Source organism: Bombyx mandarina, chromosome 07 (genome assembly GCF_030267445.1).
Source record: "Bombyx mandarina strain Sakado chromosome 07, ASM3026744v2".
Taxonomy (NCBI): domain Eukaryota; kingdom Metazoa; phylum Arthropoda; class Insecta; order Lepidoptera; family Bombycidae; genus Bombyx; species Bombyx mandarina.
The window spans coordinates 6241893-6262927 of record NC_143214.1 but is presented as its reverse complement, the minus strand read 5'-3'; the positions used below and the strand labels follow the sequence as shown (position 1 = coordinate 6262927).

The 21035-nt window shown below is 33.7% G+C and overlaps 2 protein-coding genes and 2 long non-coding RNA genes across 12 annotated transcripts in view; 2 read left to right on the top strand and 2 right to left on the bottom strand.

Moving 5' to 3' along the window:
* Positions 1–42: 42 nt before the first annotated feature.
* LOC149502635 (uncharacterized) lies at positions 43–4161 on the top strand. 4 transcript variants are annotated; one of them, XR_016323284.1, is made up of 3 exons: positions 43–2756; positions 2990–3277; positions 3805–4161. It is a non-coding gene; the product is annotated as an uncharacterized LOC149502635 (long non-coding RNA). The 4 variants fall into 4 exon arrangements; XR_016323285.1 differs by having other exon boundaries at positions 45–2756; positions 3031–3277; XR_016323286.1 differs by lacking the exon at positions 43–2756 and adding an exon at positions 2888–2902.
* A 1057-nt stretch (positions 4162–5218) lies between these two features.
* LOC149502634 (uncharacterized) lies at positions 5219–7661 on the bottom strand. Of its 4 annotated transcripts, none has more exons than XR_016323314.1 (3): positions 7193–7661; positions 6672–6918; positions 5219–6165 (listed from the first exon to the last, which is right to left on the bottom strand). It is a non-coding gene; the product is annotated as an uncharacterized LOC149502634 (long non-coding RNA). The 4 variants fall into 4 exon arrangements; XR_016323312.1 differs by having other exon boundaries at positions 6672–6959; positions 7193–7651; XR_016323313.1 differs by lacking the exon at positions 7193–7661 and adding an exon at positions 7047–7061 and having other exon boundaries at positions 6672–6959.
* A 1510-nt stretch (positions 7662–9171) lies between these two features.
* Positions 9172–15981, top strand: LOC114240318 (dynein light chain Tctex-type 1). The gene is made up of 3 exons (XM_028170808.2): positions 9172–9546; positions 10705–10873; positions 12657–15981. The coding sequence occupies exons 1-3, from the start codon at positions 9523–9525 to the stop codon at positions 12809–12811; spliced, it is 348 nt and encodes a 115-aa protein (XP_028026609.1). The 5' UTR covers positions 9172–9522; the 3' UTR covers positions 12812–15981.
* The window catches only part of trx (histone lysine N-methyltransferase trithorax), a 29859-nt gene continuing 21732 nt past the window's right edge, over positions 12909–21035 (bottom strand). For all 3 annotated transcript variants that reach the window (XM_089728537.1, XM_089728534.1, XM_089728535.1), the window contains exons 10-13: positions 20758–20981; positions 20549–20676; positions 19193–19383; positions 12909–16775 (exon numbers count right to left, since the gene is read on the bottom strand). In XM_089728537.1, the coding sequence (XP_089584663.1) occupies positions 16602–16775; positions 19193–19383; positions 20549–20676; positions 20758–20981 (717 nt within the window). In that variant the 3' untranslated portion in view covers positions 12909–16601. The remainder of the gene's footprint in view (positions 16776–19192; positions 19384–20548; positions 20677–20757; positions 20982–21035) is intronic.

Genomic DNA, 21035 nt, shown 5'->3' with positions numbered 1-21035 from the left:
TGGTAGAGTTCGTCTCACGAAAGAAGTCCCACGGCGATAAATCAACGATAAATGAACTAAAATGACAGGTCGGCCATGTTTGTTGTTATCAGGTGCTGCTGTCAAGTACTGCTGTTGTGTTCGTTACCATTGCGTTTTTTATTCATTTTTCGTATTTTTAAACTAGTATTTACGATGCCTAAAGTTGTAAAAAGTGCTGGTCGAGAAATAATATTGAAGGCGAAGGATTTTGTGAAGCAGAACAGAAGAATCAGGGGGTTTTGATATCAATAAACAATGTTCGTAAGAGAGTAGTGGCCATGACAGATACTTAGTTGGGATACCAGTTATGTGATTTTTACCTTTTTATTTCGGACTTTGTTTATGCTTTCGTACTTATTGTTAGATTAAAGTATTTTATTATTGTTTAAGATTTAGACATTTTGTTGGACGGTTAAATTTGAGGGGATTGGTTTCTGTAAGTGAGGGGCTATTTAAAAACACTGCTTCATGGTTAACATAATTATGAATATTTAATATAATATAATTAAATTGCAATATTTATATATAAAATAATTAATAAAATAAAAATTTATATATAAAATAATTAATATTGCAAACTCTTTGTACACCATTACAATAATTTATTTTTATAAAACCCTAAGATGTTGCACTGTCCGTGTCTAGATGAGAAGTCCTAGTCATAACTGAAGAGAAGACAATCATCTGTTTTAAACATTTAATTATGCATCCTAACATTCGAAAACTGTTACCGTACAATGGGGTAAATAGGGACAAAATCGACCTTCAGATTGAATTTTAAAATAGTTCCAATTAAATAGTCACTGCTCAACCAAAGAAATAAGTTGAGTCTTGAACGTACCTAGGTGATAAAAACCGTTACATTATTTTAATTATTCATTTTAAAGAAATAATCGGTAAAATAATGGCCGTCCCAATTTACCCAGCGTCCGGGGTAAATTGACACGGTTAAGGGTTAAATTGGGATATTTGTAAGGGTTGTCAACTCGCAGTACTGCGATATATAGGTAGGTGCCATATAATTATTTATATGGACCGAAATGATGAATACAATCCATAATTTAAGCACAATACACAACATAGTGTAAATTAAGCTAGTTTCTATTCCGAAGCGATGTGACGTGAATGATAATCAACAATACAATGATCAAAAAAAGTATGTGCATGTTATATTTTATAAAATTATTATTTAATTTTCTTAAAAATCACAACTCTGAAACAAAATCATAAAATAGAATAAAAAATAGAAAACAAAAGGACTGGAAATGCAATAATACAATTTTATTTAATCAACATTTTCAAAATAATCTTTGAGCAAGAGTAAGATATCAGGTGAATAAGATAAAAAAACAGCTTTATCTGATTACTGCCAATAATAACAAAAATAAAAGAAATTCTTTCTAAGCGAAATAACTAAACTCAATTAATTCACTCACTCATAATTGGATATCTCGGATTTTTAATTAATGCTACATTTAAAATCTGAGGCCTGTTTTTATTTGTGTGTGTTCGTTGTGAATGTTAACAAAATCATGATTCGATGCGTGAATAGATTCTGAAATAACAAAAGTTTTGATTCGTTTGAGTTCTTTTAACTTTTAATTTTTTTTATTGCTATAAAGAACATACGACCGGGCAGATATTACAAGGTAAATGTCGCGAAAAAAAAGTAATTATATATATACTTTTCTTTTACCTATAATACTTACATAAACTAACTGATAAACACATTAACCTTCTTTACATCACGCAATTAAGTGATAGTATAGGCTAAAAAATCTATTATAAGATATCAGTGACAACCCTAACAAGCCATCCCTATTTTGTCTTTTGGCGTTCCAATTTTGTGTTTTCTCGTCCCTAATTTTTCCAGTCTCGTTCCAAATTACCCTACATACGTCCCAATTTTCCCCAAAAAGAAAGGAAAAAATATACATTTTTTATTTTGTCGAAATATTGTATTTAAAATAAGAATATTGCAACTTACCGTTTGTTGTGGTATTTCCAGGTGTATTAAAAACTTATATAAACTGTGATCTTATTGAAAAAACAACGATAATGTCACTTTTTTTTAAAGTTCTTTAAGCTGTTTTAAAACGCACTTTTCAACCACTATTTTAAATTTAATTTGACGAATTTTTGGGACAAACTTAACTCATGTTTAGTACTTCCATAATTAACTTGGTTTTTCTTCTATATATTGATAAATATTACCTTAAAGAAAATTAGGTAGATTCCGTGCTACAAGTACTTTGAGAATCTTCCGCAGGTTTGTCCCAATTTACCCCAGGATCCCAATTTACCCAGGTGAATGAAGTTAGCCCCTCAAAAAAATTTTTTGTTCCTATTTTATACTTATTTTCTATTAATACGTTTGTTCATCATTTGTTCATGATTGTTCACTGTTAATAATTGTTTGTTCTGCATTTATTTATTTAAAAAAAATATTTAAAAATATACCTACAAGTTAGCCCCTCTAATGCAATTTTTAATATTTTTTCATCCTTAATGACTCGTAAATATTCATTTTCGATTGTTCTTACATAAAAAACGTTTGTTCTCTTTCGAAATTACTCGTTTTTTGTTTAATTTACTATTTTTATTAGTTGAATAAATGTATGCAAAATATGTGTACTGCGCATGCGTCAACTATAATGCCTAAACTTTGTACCGTCTACGCGGTTTTAATCGAGAGAAAAAAAAACAAATATAAATCCTGAAGGAGCAATTGATTGGTATGTATACAGTTTAATTAAAAAAATTAAAAAATAAATAAATGAAATAATGTACCTTGGCGTAAAGTTAGACCAAATACATTTTTTCCATCCTCCAAAAAGATTAAGTCAATAATATGTTCATTATTTATCTTTCAAGAGATAATGTAGGTATACATTATAATAACTTTTTTACACAGTCGAAATTATATTCCTAACATTAGTAAAATAACATTTTAATATTTTTTTTATAGGTTATGTATTGAAAGTGTTGGAAAATTATTTCATGTTTTAGCTGGAAAACGACATTGAGAATTATATGCAATACAAGATAATGGGCTCCATCAAATGAATTCGAATGAAACCAAACTGTTTACCATCCAAATTCGATTGTCGGGCAGATAGAAAACGAAAATTCACTCAAAGTGAACCTCGACCTGCATTTGTGAAACGGCAAAGACTCACTATTGTCAAGGAGATTGAAGAGACGACTAAAAATGAGATGTGTTATATTATTATACCTTTGCCATCTTGTAGTCAAGGTAGGTGTAACTGTCAATAATTAATAACACTCACAGATCTCATAATCAAATAACAATATCAGAAAAAAGGAGAATAGTTAGTTAGTTAGTGGAAGTAGCTAAAATGGGCAAGTGGACCTCAGTTCCTATTACATAAGGTACTAGGAAGTTTGTGATAATGAAAATTTATCACAGTGTAATATCACTTACTTACTTTAACAGTGAAGGAAAACATTGTGATGAAACCTGCACACCTAAATGTTCTTAGGATTTTCTTAGGTGTGTAATCCACCAACCAGCACTAGGCCAGCGTGGTGGACTAAGGCCTAAAAACCCTCTCAATGGTAGTGGAGGCCAGTGTCCAGCAAGGGGATATATTATATGGGCTGATGATGATGACTAGGAAGTTACATACTACTACTACTACTACTACTACTACTACTACTACTACTACTACTACTACTACAGTACACATATAATCCTATATATTTACAAACTATAAGTTTGTTGGGTACCTAGAAATTGCTAACATTATTTCATATTTCCAGATGTCCAGCCACTTGAAAATAGGTGTAGTAATGACAAAGCTATCCAAGTAGCTCCAGCACAGGAACACAAAGGCAAGGCAAGTGTGTATTGCCACATCACCCCTAAATATATCTGAAGCAAGTACAAGTAAACAATCAGAACCAGCAAAAAGAAAACTGTTGTTCCTGAGGACAAATTTGACAGTGATGAGTCAAATGCACCAGCAAAAGAAGGATCAACAGTTGACTATGAGTTATAGAAGAAGATTAATTAATATTTATTTAAATGAATATTAATGAATATAATTTTAATTATCGTGCAAAATTTGTGGTCAAAACATATATGTGTATTTTATAAATAAATATTCATTCTCAGTATTAATGTTGTTTTAATCTTCGATTGAAAAATTGGTTAATATTTTCGAATAACATAAACACGTGACTTTAAGCATAAACATATTTTTTAGGTAAATACTCTATTTAGCTTTGCTGGATTTATCCAATATTTCGACATACCAAAATTTCATACAGGAAAGACAGAGATAGATAGCTATCTGATTGAATACCTTGTAGAATTGAGCTTCGAAGAAAGCTCTTTTCTTCTCTTCAAAGTTTATTCTTATTCTTTATTAGAATTTATTCTAATTTGCACAGCTTCTCTAACCGACACTGCATGGAATAAATAATCATTATAATTATAAAATATATTTCTGTTTACATACCATACAATTTTCATAGTTGAAATATTAATTTGGATTGATATTAATTTATTTCGATTATCAAAATAATTTGTATTAAACATTTGTATTTCCTCAAAATTTCTATTTTTATAATAATGACTGTGACCACCCGATAAATAAAGAAATTAAAAATATTATAGATAACTTATTTTTAAATAATAGATTAAAAATTATAAACAAAGATAGCGTATTAAAATATTATATTATGCCTATCATTCTTAAATAATTCAGTAAAGAAATAATTTTCGCATCACCGTATATAATTAATATGAATAATAGGATATTGCCCACTATGCTAAAAAAAATCATAAATGATGTTTTTTTGATAGATCTACAAAAAAGCAAGTGTGTAATGCTGTTTCCATAAATAAAATGGCAAAAAAAAATTAAAGAAAGATATTATGCACAAGTTCAAATGCATATTTATTATACTAAAAGTAAAACTTGCTACTTTTGTGTAGCAAACAGCAACTTTGAAAAAAAAAATCAGGTCACTATAATTAGTATTGATTTTGATCCCGAGTAAGTTGCACAGTTGTTAGGTAATGTAGTTTCTTTTTGGAAGAATAACATTTTTCTAATCTTACACAAAAATGTAATGTTAAATACTTAAAAAAATCTTCATACCTATTTTCCTTTTAGGGAGTACAAAATATTGATGTATACAAAGTGAATGTGATTTAATAAAAATAATATTTCAATTTAAATATGTTTTATTTAAAAATTATTCTTAACATACAGGTACAAAGGTTACATAACATTAATATTTATTCCTTTTCATATATATAAGCCCATATTTAGCACATTTGTGGAAAACAGAATCAAAATAATAATGAGTTGCTAGCCATTCAAGACCAGCATAGAAGTCTTATTAAAATCTGTTCAGTAGTTTTTGAATGAAGAGTGAAAATACTTACAAAAATTCATATTTATAAGTAAGGATTACTTATTTAATTAAAGAGTCTTGTAGGTGGCAAACTATCTAAAAACTTTCTATTTTCCACCAAGTTGACATCAATTATCCTTCCTGCATATATATTTATTGTATTGTTTTTTTTATACTCTAACAAGGGGTGATATTACATTTGCAATTTCTGGGAGTTTGTTGAAAAATATATTTGCTTGCTTGACTTACAGATAGATCGAAATCATCAGCCAATTGAGAGAATGTTCTATTTAATTTTATTCTCATCAAACATAATATAATATTTTGTTCAGAAACATTTGTATGTTTCTCAATCAAGCCTATTATGAAATGTAATTCTTGTGGAAGACCAATATATAAACGTGGTTTATTTTTCACTTTAGATAAAATTGTTAACACATTCATTTTTTCAACTTTTTTAGTCTTCTTGAGAGCTATAGTCTGCAGTGCACAAGTCTGATGGAGTGGAGATATAGAGAGATGACTCATAGTCAACTGTTGATCCTTCTGTTGCTGGTGCATTTGACTCATCACTGTCAAATTTGTCCTCAGGAACAACAGTTTTCTTTTTGCTGGTTCTGATTGTTTACTTGTACTTGCTTCAGATATATTTAGGGGTGATGTGGCAATACACACTTGCCTTGCCTTTGTGTTCCTGTGCTGGAGCTACTTGGATAGCTTTGTCATTACTACACCTATTTTCAAGTGGCTGGACATCTGGAAATATGAAATAATGTTAGCAATTTCTAGGTACCCAACAAACTTATAGTTTGTAAATATATAGGATTATATGTGTACTGTAGTAGTAGTAGTAGTAGTAGTAGTAGTAGTATGTAACTTCCTAGTCATCATCATCAGCCCATATAATATATCCCCTTGCTGGACACTGGCCTCCACTACCATTGAGAGGGTTTTTAGGCCTTAGTCCACCACGCTGGCCTAGTGCTGGTTGGTGGATTACACACCTAAGAAAATCCTAAGAACATTTAGGTGTGCAGGTTTCATCACAATGTTTTCCTTCACTGTTAAAGTAAGTAAGTGATATTACACTGTGATAAATTTTCATTATCACAAACTTCCTAGTACCTTATGTAATAGGAACTGAGGTCCACTTGCCCATTTTGGCTACTTCCACTAACTAACTAACTATTCTCCTTTTTTCTGATATTGTTATTTGATTATGAGATCTGTGAGTGTTATTAATTATTGACAGTTACACCTACCTTGACTACAAGATGGCAAAGGTATAATAATATAACACATCTCATTTTTAGTCGTCTCTTCAATCTCCTTGACAATAGTGAGTCTTTGCCGTTTCACAAATGCAGGTCGAGGTTCACTTTGAGTGAATTTTCGTTTTCTATCTGCCCGACAATCGAATTTGGATGGTAAACAGTTTGGTTTCATTCGAATTCATTTGATGGAGCCCATTATCTTGTATTGCATATAATTCTCAATGTCGTTTTCCAGCTAAAACATGAAATAATTTTCCAACACTTTCAATACATAACCTATAAAAAAAATATTAAAATGTTATTTTACTAATGTTAGGAATATAATTTCGACTGTGTAAAAAAGTTATTATAATGTATACCTACATTATCTCTTGAAAGATAAATAATGAACATATTATTGACTTAATCTTTTTGGAGGATGGAAAAAATGTATTTGGTCTAACTTTACGCCAATGTACATTATTTCATTTATTTATTTTTAATTTTTTTTAATTAAACTGTATACATACCAATCAATTGCTCCTTCAGGATTTATATATGTTTTTTTTTCTCTCGATTAAAACCGCGTAGACGGTACAAAGTTTAGGCATTATAGTTGACGCATGCGCAGTACACATATTTTGCATACATTTAATCAACTAATACAAATAGTAAATTAAACAAAAAACGAGTAATTTCGAAAGAGAACAAACGTGTTTTATATAAGAACAATCGAAAATGAATATTTACGAGTCATTAAGGACGAAAAAATATTAAAAATTGCAATCGAGGGGCTAACTTGTACATATATTTTTAATAATCTTTTTAAAATAAATAAATGCAGAACAAACAATTATTAACAGTGAACAATCAAGAACAAATGATGAACAAACGAATTAATAGAAAATAAATAGAAAATAGGAAAGAAAAATTTTTTTGAGGGGCTAACTTCATTCACCTAATTTACCCCATGTCATGGTACTTCACATGTGACAAGTGCTGCCTGCCATTACTTACATATCAGGGCTGTCAGATGTAAAATTAAGATAATAGTATACCACCTTTAAAAAAGTAGTACATTTCGTAGTTTTGAATAAAAACAATAGTACACATAAAAAATATTTTTTACTATACATAATTACATATGCTTTTTATACAATACATTGCTTGTCATTTTAGCCATAATTTCTTTACTTGGTTTAAAATTAGCACATTTACCTGCTTCATTTAAAACATGTTGTTTGGCCAGTAAGGTACCATTGATACTTTCATTGGATAAACTATTTCTAATTTTAGTGAAAATTGGGATATCGACTTATACTCTTCAAAATGTCTATTAACATCGCCCCAAAAGTTATCAGGGCTTGTTGTCAAATTAATCTTTTTATTTATTGTATTTGGAGATTTCGCCATTCTTTATCAATTTTTTGCATCTCATTCTCATTGCCTACAATTCGAGGGACCAATATCATCAAAGGCTGTAGGGATGGGATCTTATTTCTGTATGAGTTAGATAGGTATTGCATTTGTGGGCAGTAAGCATTGCAATTTTGATAAAATAGGGTCATTTAAATCATATCGCAAAAAGTCTCCAACCAAATATAAAATATCATCCTTCCACAGACTACCAAGTGAACATAAGCATTTATGTAGACCATAGACTTAGATGTTGACGAAGCGAGTTCGTTCGTTCTCTAACTGTATGTTAACTATATACTGTTACTGTAAATGTTTCCAAATATAATATAAACTAGAATTTTTATACATTTAAATAAAAGACAGCTAGGTTTTAAAAAGTAGTATTTTAGCCGTACGACTTTCGTATTGCGATTGTACAAGGAAAAAATTTTGAAATAGTCGTACAAATACTATTTAAATGGTACATCTGACAGCGCTGTTACATATTGAAACTCCAACACATTTCATTAAAGTCTATCAACACTATTGAAAAAAAATTTTTTTTTCCCTACCTATGCTGATAGCCTTGAGAGGCTATTTCAGCTTCACCCTAACGTTTGTAGGTGAGCTCGCGGGGCTCAACCGGAGAGTTGCTAACGCTGACCCTAGCAAGAGCAGTGCTTCGCAGAATCTACCACCGGATCAGAAACGCGACCCACTGAGAAGATCCGGCGAGAAACTCAGTGGGCTGTGTCTTAGTTCGCTCGTCGAGCCCTTCGTCGTAAGCGACGGGTTCGACGTTTTTTTATTTTTTATTGCTTAGATGGGTGGACGAGCTCACAGCCCACCTGGTGTTATGTGGTTACTGGAGCCCATAGACATCCACAACGTAAATGCGCCACCCACCTTGAGATATAAGTTCTAAGGTCTCAAGTATAGTTACAACGGCTGCCCCACCCTTCAAACCGAAACGCATTACTGCTTCACGGCAGAAATAGGCAGGGTGGTGGTACCCACTCGCGCGGACTCACAAGAGGTCCTACCACCAGTAAACGGTGGACGTGGACGGTGACCGGTGCTTGTGGTGCCTAAAAGCACCGTTAATGGATCAGGAGGATCCGTAATGACCTAATTCATTGTTTTTTATTTTTTAGGAAGGAATGATTGAAAGTCTTTTCGATTTCACCAGGACAGGTGGGCGAGGCCATCTTATTCATTTTAATCTATTTGCTAATGCCAAGAAAGTCATTAAAATCTCTTTTCATAAAGAATCGTAACGACAATTTGAATAAATTCTATTTGACGCATCCACTACACGACTAAGACGTAAACGAATATTATATTGCAAATTATTTATTCCTTTAAACAAAATTAAATAATATTTTTGTTTTTTAAGTCTAATTAAAATACAAAATACATCATTGTAAGCAAGTTAAGCGCAACAAGGATTTAATTCTAACTAATGGCTCAAGAGGATGACGAAGAGGTATTTTAGTAAAATGTGAATACCTAGCTATGTTATTAACTTGACTAAAACTGCAGTTTATTATTGTTGTGCAAAAAAAATCACTAGTGTACTAGCTGCTATTAAAATACAATTTTTAAGAGAACCTAATGGCCCAGACTGCTTGAGCAGTAGCAGTCACGTTATGATATAAATGGATTTCTTCTTGATACCACATACGCCAAAGAGCATTCGAGTTCCATCTACTTATCTATGCCTATTTTATAAATGTTTCGAGATTGAATTCCAGTAAAAATAATTTACATTATGCGAAAAACACGTTTTAACAGTTCCTACAGTCTGAATTTACAGTTCAGAAAACATTGTTGTTGAAAAAAATACTTTTTTTTTATTGCTTAGATGGGTGGACTAGCTCACAGCCCACCTGGTGTTAAGTGGTTACTGGAGCCCATAGACATCTAAAACGTAGACGCGCCACCCACCCTTCAAACCGAAACGCATTACTGCTTCACGGCAGAAATAGGCAGGGCGGTGGTACCTATCCGCGCGGACTCACAAGTGGTCCTACCACCAGTAATTACGCAAATTATAATTTTGCGGGTTTGATTTTTATTACACGACTAGCGACCCGCCCTCGCTTCGCTTCGGAAACATTAAAACGCACATGAAACCAAAAAATAAAATAAAAAAAAGTTGCCTATGTTCATCAGGGACAATGTCGGCTTCTAATGGCAAAAGAATTTTTCAAATCGGTCCAGTAGTTTAGGAGCCTATTCGAAACAAACAAACAAACAAATCTTTCCTCTTTATAATATTAGTATAGATGTTATTCCTTCACCGTGGAGGTCAATCGTGAACATTTGTTGAGTACGTATTTCATTAGAAAAATTGGTACCCGCCTGCGGGATTCGACACCGTTGCATCGCTTCAACACGAATGCACCGGACGTCTTATCCTTGAGGCCACGACGACTTCAAAAATACTGTAAGGCGAGCTCATAGCCTACCTGTTGTCCAATGAACTCCAGTGGTTTTTGAAGTTAATAGATACCGCAAAGTGAATGCTGTTGCTCCCGTAAAATTCTACGATGTCTTGTATTAAAATGTACTTTAAATGTATTTGTTTTATAAAAAAAAAGCAGTAAACTGACTACAAAGACACCGTTTTACCTAAATTCAGGATTTAACATTTAACGTCGATGAAGTGCAACAGATAGTAAGAGACAATGTAGAGTTGTGTTTGGGCGGGAACGCTTATAGTCACTCAAGAACGCCACAGTGGATAACTATAATCACAGAGAAGACCTTAGCTCGATTGAATAAATTAAACAAGCCTTACAAATATATCAGTAAGTATCGATTTCTGTTGACAAATAATTTTAACAGTGTACATTCTACAAATGTTCTAAAGCTTAGCTTAGCTTTGTTAGCCCGCAGTCTCCTCCCGGTGATGGTCACGGGGCGACCTAAGGGGGTTGAGTGCGCCGCACGCTACCGTCACTCTAGCGCGCTGGCACCAGGAGGACGGGACGGCGCGTCGGCGGGTCCGCATTCCGACCCGGCAGGCTGGTTCTGGCCCAGCGGGGTATCCCGGAACACCAGCGGCACCGCCCGGGCGGCCTGGTAGGGCCGCCGTGCCGCGAAGACCGACGTCTTTGATCGTCGACTATCGCCTCGACGACCCGTCGGTCGGGCGTCCTCGGGGTGGCGCCGCGTGTCTGGTTGTAGTGTTGACCGCGGGGACCCCACTGCTTTGACCGGGTTCTGACCCCGGACGGAGATCGGACGTCGGGTGTAAGAGTGCAGGGGAGTCGTTTATTTGGTGGACCCTAAAATCCTTGGGTCCGTGATCTGCTCTCAACACCTACAGATCGTTGAGTCTCACATACCCCGCGCGCCCCCTAGGCGCGGGGACTTCGTAGGAGGTTCGGCCCCCGGCCCGAAAAAAAAGCTTTGTTAGTTCAAAAAAGAAGGAGGTTCTCAATTAGATTGTTTTTTTTATGTTTGTTACCTCATAACTTTTGACTGGGTGAATCGATTTAGATGATTCTTTTTTTATTAGAAAGCTGACGCATCCCGTCCCATTTCAATTTAATCCAGTTCTGATAATGGTATCCATGAGAAAACCTTAAAAGTCTTATGTTTGCATTAAGTACGTGCGCGACAAAATATAGATGAATAACTCAATATCACGCCAACCGATTTCGATGATTATTGTTTTTAGTGTATATTAATTTGTTTTGAAATATCTTATTTTTCTATTTGAAGTCTGTTTTTGTTAAAGCATGTCTATTTACAATTATTATTAACAAAGTTTTCTTAATAACATTTTTTTAACAGAAATTTTTTTTATGTATTCAAACAAATTAGTTAAGGGTAACTAAGCTCCTTGCACTATGATACCGTATTATGAGAGAACTAATCTGAGGAACCAATAGTATGTTCAATATCAAACAATAAATAGCAGTTAGCAGTAGGCAGCGGCTTGGCTCTGCCCCTGGCATTGCTGACGTCCATGAGCGACGGTACCCACTTACCATCAGGTGGGTCGTATGCTCGTCTGCCTGCTGGGGCTATAAAAAGTTACATGTTACATCTCCAAAATAAAATAGCGGATTTGTAGATATAAAAAGAATCGAAAGCGCAATTACTGTCGCTTGGATTTTTTATATCCATGAGAGACGGTAAAAACTCACCATCACTTACCAACAGGTCGATTGTACACACGTTTACTGTCAAAAGTGTGTAATAAATAAACTGACTGAAACGACACAATACATATGTGATATGAGGTACGATATTGCTAAATAAGCAACCGCTATGTATACTTAGATTTTCTAAATTAAATAATCTAACACCCCTAAAAAAAAAATTTCAAACTTTTTTGAATGACGAAGATGTGCCAAAAATGGCAATTTAGGAGAGTGGTGGGAGAGATATGTAAAAATAATAAGAATATGAATAAAACTCAATTTTCTATTTTATACTAAATGATTTTCTTACTTTTTTGATCATAATAAAAAAATTAAATATTACTGCCGCAGATACAATGGCACTAAAAATCGTGATGTTAAGCCCCCCTTACCCTTAATTCCAATCAAAACAATTAAGAACTTATATTAATTTTGCTAGTGAGAATTACCATAACTCAAAAGAATGGTTCCGGTTTGCATACAGCCGCTGCGTACTACTGGGACATCGCTACAGATGGCACATGCACAGTGCGTTGGGAAAATAAGTACATGTATTGCATTGTGAATATATGGGCGCTTGCTCTTCAAATATAGAAACCCACGGCGAATAACGTTATTTTTAATGTATGATGAGACGACCAGATGTTCGAAATGTTTCACAGAAACCGTATACCTAGCTTAAATAAAACAATTTGGTAAAGCACATTTTAGTATTTTTATTTTTGGTAAAATTTACCACAATACAAAATAATGATACAAATAAATAAAGTAATAAAATGTATAGACAGGTCATAGAGTAATCCATTGTAAAATTGGTGCTTTTAAAGCAACTTCATATAATTTATAATAATATTAGGCAAAATGGCATTGTGTACATTAAAATAGAAGCATTATTTATAACACAAATAATATCAAGAGCAGATGATTTGCAAAATAATAATAATAATAATAATAATAACGCAAATTGATTCATCACTTGGTGACTTAGTCTTTTGTTTTTTTTTTATGAGACTAACAAAATGCATAATGTACTTAAAGCATTTTCCGTGTCTATCAAATAATTCACTTAAGCCATTCGTAAAAATAAACTTAAATTCCTTTCCTAAAATCCGTTTCTGCGACATTACGAATAAAGATCACACGAGAACAGGAAAAATAAACTGGTGTTAAATATGACAAAAATATTCAAATAGTACATTTATAATAGCCATTCTTATTTTTAAATTAAATAAAACTGTACTTGAAAAGAGATGTAAGCTTGTACCTTCCACTAAAATTCTTGATTATTATTAGATGATTTTGATAAAAGCGCACGAGTCCAACGTTATGCTCAATAACTTAATTATTAAAAGTATTCAATAACACCTTGATAAAATTTTAATGATGTGTTTTTAAACTATGTTCTCTACACAACTGACAGCTATAAATAAATCGATCGACGTTTTGTGTCACGAAATCACAACTACTACACTACTACTTTTAGATAATAGCGAATTAAAATAATAAAAACATTCGATCAGTATTCAAATAAATAATTTTGGACTCAAACGCTACGCAGTTTGATCAATGTACATTGTTTTTAATCTACATTTTACGAAATAGTATATTCACATTATCTTACATTTCTTTACACGTCGCAATGCTTAGGCCGTATGCCTTTGGCTAATGTTACTTCAATGATTTTTATGAACATGTTGCGTTAAAATCGTCACAAAGTAATTTTTATACAAATATACTTCCCTATTAAAAAGATCACCATAAAAATGTATTTTGATAAAAAAGACAACAGTATTTGAGTATTGAAAACATTACGAATTGCTAAAAACTGCAAACAATTATTTATAAAAAAAAGTATATATGTACTAGTAAAATTTTAATTGATGGATATTCCTTCAAAAGTGTTGTTGTTGGTCATGTGATGTCCGTCACAAAATTAGTAAATTTGCATTTGAATATGAAATCATTGCAATCTATCGCAGTATACTTAAGATTGTGTCATCAACGTTTTTGGTCACATGAACAGTCCAATAGTTTTTATTTAACACATCTGACTTCATAAAAATCCATTCTAGTTTTAAAATATTTCAGGGTTCTTTTAAAACATATCCATATGTTTTAATATATTATATAGTTTAATCAAATGCCCAATTTATTAGTTTTGAGTGAAATTGTATCTTGCAAATAAAATTTGTAGCTGTAAGAAACGCCAATGAATATTCGTACTTAGTTAAAAGTTAATTTACAAAGAGTGCTAATATCGCTACTAAATTGGTTTCACTGGTATTTTACAAATATTTTACGATGTATTAATGCTATGAACTATCAAAAATATATAAAAAATACAAACCGATGTGACTACTGAATGTTATCTGATTCCTACGTGTTTGTATAAATGGCAAGGTACATTGGGAACAGTATTAGTGTTTTAAATAAAGCTTCACTAAAACTTACTATACATACAGGCATTATTATTAGAATGTACAAAAAATTATTATTTTCAATGATCTGCAATTAGTTATGGGAAGAATAATGAATGGTGGTCTGACTTTAGTTTTTTTTTTAACAGAAAATATCTACATCAATAAAATATATTGCAGCTGGAGCTTGAATATCAAACCAATGTAAGACAAAACAAAATTTAAACCTCTATTTTGAGTGATGTGTAATGACAATATAATTAAGACTTACAAACCAAAATAAAAATACAAATTAAAATAATATAAAACGCATTTTAAAGCAAAATGAATTTAGCTAGTAACGCTTTTTTGTTAAGAAACATATTCATGATTATAGACTTTCATGTTTATTGAACGAAAACAAGATTAATTTCATAGTACACGTTTTATTTCATTGTACTGTCTTGATATATCTATATGTATATGTATTCCTTGTTGTAAAAAGAGTAAAACAAATATTTATACGAATCTAATAGCATGCGTTAGCGCTGTATAAATTATATTAGATGCATAGTCGCGTTTGTGTCACTAATATCGTAAAACTATATAAAGTGTAGGTGTTTTTTTTTTTAAAACTTTCAGATATAAATGTGATGACTGTAAGTTGCGCTGTGATGTAATACTCAGTCTATAACCTCGTAAACAAAATAGAATGCTAAACTGCTAAAACTGCCGATCGAAGTGACATGCACTAACTCAATAATGTAAAATTTATATATTTAGCTATAAAATAATCAGAGGAGGTGGAGAGAAGTTTTAAAGCTAAATGTGCAATATTTAACTGTACTAATAGGAAGTAAGTAATTGAATATGTTTTACAGTGTGAATAACGCCATATTAGGGTCAATTTTCTCACGAGCCCTCTGACAGGTCACGCGGGCCGCGCACTAATACATTTATAATAAACACAGTAAAATATACTTTAAAAAGTACAACCTACTACTATGACTACAAATAAACGATTTGTCGTTTAAACTCTTATTATGCCATAATTCCTCTTATATACAATTTTTTCTATACAATACACATTAAAATAATTAAAAAGTAACATTGTACTTGAAACTTTGCTACCCTTTATCGATACACTACCATTATCCGTTTATTGACTAACTTACAAAGACTAAACTTATATACACAAGTATGCGCTGTTAGTCGGGACTTAACTGATCACATGTGCAAGAAATAAGAACATAATGAGGAACAAATATACATTACCTACGCACTAACCGTTTTGTTTGATGCCCCAGGCATCGGGGCTGAGCGCATATCACATCCGAAGTGTAAACACTTAAGCCGATCGCGAACCAACGCTACATAACCAACAAACTATGTACAAAACGTATCAAAACCTATATAAAAATAATATACATTCAAGTAAAAAAAAAATATAAAATTCATTTTTAGCTCCAACAAAATAAAACACTGGGCAGATTCAATTAAGAGATCATATCAAGATTCATATTATGTAACATTTCCGTTGTATGTGAATTTCTTCAGTACTTAGATGTCAACAGGTGGGAGTAAACACGATATGTAAATTTGACTTATTGTCTTAAATACTTATTTACATGTAACGAATTGTGCTCGACCCAGTATTCATTGTCAAACGTTCCATTTTCCCACTATAATTCTAGCCTTAGAATTTTTCAGGAGATCCATCATCTAGCTGGCTCAAAGTTGTAAGGTTCTCATCATTAAAATTATTATTTAATGTCTAATCAGTATGTACTATATTTAATTATATTATGCTCCTTAACTATCTGGGCCGTAGGGCTCGTAGCGACAGTATACACTGCACTGGTCCGTTGTCCTTTTCTCTGGGCAGAGTACGGTACTTCATATCAAACGCAACACTATAACTTGTCGATTTCACAAAACAAGTATAATTGACACAAACCAAACACACACTCAATATTCTCGGGACATTTTCAATTGAGATATTTGCGGCATTTCTTTGCGCCACAAGTGCATGGAATTTTCACTTCCTCGAAAGGAAACTTGTAGTCGTAGGTGAGTTCCTCTCCCACGGTGATGCGACGCAGTGCGAAGATCAGGATGTGTTTGTGACCGTGGATGTCAACTACCCGCGAATAACAGTTCGGCTAAAAGAGAATAAATCAATAAATAAAAGACATTAGCAGTTTGAAAAAGGTATGAAAATTTAGTAAGGGGCCATCCATAAATTACGTCACACGAATTTTAGGACTTTTGAACCCCTCCCTCCGTCCTTGTCACAGGTTGTCACATTTTTAGAAAACTCCAACCCCCTGATGTGATGTGACGTCACACATTTTTTCAATTTATGAATAAATTAGCGACCCGCCCTCGCTTCGCTTCGGAAGCTGTAATTTATTATTGATTTCTCCACTATTTAATTGATGTTATTATACATACTAGGCTGCACTAAAAGTATCGGGTATGGAATATTTCCACTGTTCCTGTCATATTAAAATCTTTTTAATTGAAAACTCCTTGGTTTTAAAAATCGAATACTATTTATTTATTTAAAAAAAGATTCTCGGTCTTGTCACGAGGTTTTGTCAAACTTGTTTAGTCGTTGAGAAAATGGAATTGACTCGAGAAAATTCAAGAGCGATGATTTATTATGACTTTCGAAGTGGTTTAACACAAAAACAGTGTGTTGACCGGATGATTTCTGCATTTGGTGATGAAGCCCCATCCAAAACCACAATTTATCGCTGGTTTGCTGAGTTTCAACGTGGACGTGTCAAGCTCAGTGATGATCCCCGTCAAGGTCGTCCAAAAACTGCAGTCACCCAAGAAAACGTTGATGCTGTGCGTAAGCTGATTGAGGAAGATCGACATGTGACATACCGCGAAATTCAGACAACTTTAGACATTGGCATGAGTCAAATACAAATAATCTTGCATGAACAATTAGGTGTAAAAAAGCTGTTTTCCCGATGGATACCGCATTCGCTCTGTGAAGAGCAAAAAGTGGCTCGCGTTACTTGGTGCGTCAGAGCTCTCGAAAGATTCCACGCAGGATCCTCAAATGCTGTATACAACATTGTATCAGGTGACGAATCCTGGATGTACGCGTACGAACCCGAAACAAAAAACCAGTCACGAGTTTGGGTGTTCGAAAATGAGTTAAAGCCAACAAAAATTGTTCGTTCACGGAGTGTTGCAAAAAAAATGGTGACTACGTTTGTCTCCAAAACCGGCCATGTTACGACTATTCCTCTTGAGGGACAAAGAACGGTTAATGCAGAATGGTATGCTAGCATTTGTTTGCCACAGGTCGTTTCTGAACTCCGTAAAGAGAACTGCAACCGCCGCATCATCCTCCATCACGACAATGCGAGTTCTCACACCGCGCACAGAACAAGAGTTTTTAGAGCAAGAAAACATAGAATTATTAGACCATCCGCAGTACAGCCCCGACCTAAGCCCTAATGATTTCTATACTTTCCCTAAAATAAAGAATAAATTGCGTGGACAGAGATTTTCATCACCTGAAGAAGCTGTGGACGCCTACAAAACGGCCATTTTGGAGACCCCAACTTCCGAATGGAATGGTTGCTTCAATGATTGGTTCCATCGTATGGAAAAATGTGTCAAATTTCGCGGAGAATACTTCGAAAAGCAATAAATACATTTTTAAATAGTAATGTTGTGTCACTTCGTTAATTCCCGAAATTTTCAGTGCCGCCCTCGTATAAACCTTCCTCTTCAATCACTATCTATTAAAAAAAACGGCATCAAAATTCGTTGCGTAGTTTTAAAGATTTAAGCATACATAGGGATAGAGAAAGCGACTATGTTTTATACTATGTAGTGATTTAAAAATAATGGCGAGAAAATAGCTATTTTAATTTCTTTATTTATTTTTATTAAATAATCTAATAAAATCAAGATACAGTTCAATAATTCAGATAACCGAAAAAACAAACGACTAGTTCGAAAGCAATAAACCACTAATTTGAGTGTCTCACTTGCATTACGACGCCGCTCTAGAAGTTAAATGACGTTGCATCAGAGATAATTTCATAGCGAGAATGTTAAATTATTAATAACTATAGTTCAAGTTCGTAGATTTTTAAAGAATTTTATTCACATCTAAACTTCGTGTTTTAATATTTTAATTTTTAACATAATATGACGTCACAAAACTATTGACCCCCCATGCCCCTTGTCACACTATGTCACATTTCGGTGATACCCCCTTCCCATCAACGTGTGACGTAAATTATGGATGACCCCTAAGTGTGTAACTATTGGATACAAACGTAACAACAGTTTATTGCGTAGATGGGCGGACGAGCTCACAGCCCACCTGGTGTTAAGTGGTTACCGGAGCCAATAGACATCTACAACGTAAATGCCGCCACCCACCTTGAGATATGAGTTCTAAGATCTCAGTATAGTTACAACGGCTGCCCCACCCTTCAAACCGAAACGCATTGCTGCTTCACGGCAGAAATAGGCAGGGTGGTGGTACCTACCCATGCGGACTCACAACACGTCCTACCACAAATCTAATGCTAAAACTCACGTCACAGGAGTGATTGATAAATCTCGCTGCGTTTCCCTTGAGCGTGGCGTCGACCACGAGGTTGTCGTCGATGCGGAACATGTAGCAGCCGCCGACGCCGCGCCGCCCGCTCATCGCCTCGTAACGCTTCTCGCGCTGGTCCGCCAGCACGGCGCGGATCACTTCTCCCGCGTACTCGATCACCATATCACCTAGCCAAATGTTACAACAGCTTATAACAGACACAAATGCAAGGCGATTGTGAGATATCAAACCAATTCCTAAACGCATTCGACACCTCGTCTTTTCGCATTAAAACTGTACCATTTCCAAAAATATTCGAAATTGAATTAATATGCGGAATCATTTGGTATCACCAGTATTTTTCTCATGAATACTGTCCAAAGAGCGAATTTTAGTTCTAGTTTTTTTTTAGTTTATCTATTTTTTGACTACTATTAACAAAATTAATACATAATTTTCTCTTACTTTAAAAGACAGATAGTGTAACTGGTAAAAAAAATGTTGCAAAAATGATTTATATTAAAAATATCACATGTTAAGCCTTTAAAAAACTATCCTGTAAAATTAGTAAGTTTTGAGATTATACAGTTTTAATCCGAGAAGACGACCTGTCATTCTAAAATGTAGCTATCTCGCTCTTTACTCAACTTTCTTCTTGTCTTTTTCCTAAGTGTTCGGTTAAGTGTGCGCTCATATTAAATAATACTTATTAATTAATTAAGTGTTTTAATTCATATATGAAAGCGATGTGTGACAATCGACTATGAATCGGTACAGTCCTGCTTCAACTACCTTGATTTATCCATCTATGTTAATTGATAGTACTATGTGTATTCATCTTATTTTTCTATCTGAGGTTCCATCGAGAGTACTAGTTGTGAAGTAAGTCGAGTGCCTTCGTTATCTATTTTAGCCGCAAAAGCTGGAATATCACTTATTTATATACTCGATATTAATATTTGATATGGTCATTCCTTATGTATATATATACAACTTATATTTAGTAAGAATTTATTTTGAATGACACCACTTCGAAATAGTTTACATATTAATTAAAGACTTCCACTTACACTGATGCTTTATTGACGTTTCAATTTTGTGACTGCGACTTGGTTACATAATAATAATACTGAATACAACAAAAATAACTACTAATCAGGTCTTAGTAAGACTGTCTTACCAAGCTGCCTCGGTCAAAGCTAACATTACTTGTATTTAATTACCGTAAATCTACCATAGAGATCAGTTATTCATTGCAGAATTTAGGTTCGAAATGTATTTTCCCAAACCTAAATTAAAATATTCCGATAAAGCGAACAGTTATTCGTTGAATGGAAACTACCCTCAACATACCTTCTTCGATATCACGTTTGCAGAATAAGCCACGTCCGTGAATGTGCGACCTGTAGACGCCGACTGATATCTTAGAAGTTTCTTTCAGTTGTCTGAATCTCATCGCCGGCGGTAAAGTCGCTAAACGTCTGTGACAAACAAAATGTTCGCATTAAATATTTGTGAGATTGAGAGTGGAACATATTTAGTGATCGTAATGAAACATTTACCTAGAAATCGAGCTCTCACTCTCTTGACCACCAAACGGAGGCGGTTCCTCTCTGAAAGGTGAGGCCATCCAGCTGAACATGTCGTGATTAGGTTTCCTCGCTATGGGCCCTGTTCTAGCGCTTCCCCAGGGGCTCTCTTTGAATCCTTCACTAAGGTCTAAATCCGTATCCAAGCTATTCAATTGTCGCCCCTGTCGTGTTTTGTATTTGATGCAACGGCTTGCCTAGATAAATAAAACAATGTTAAAAATAATGCTTAAATCGTTTTCATAATTATG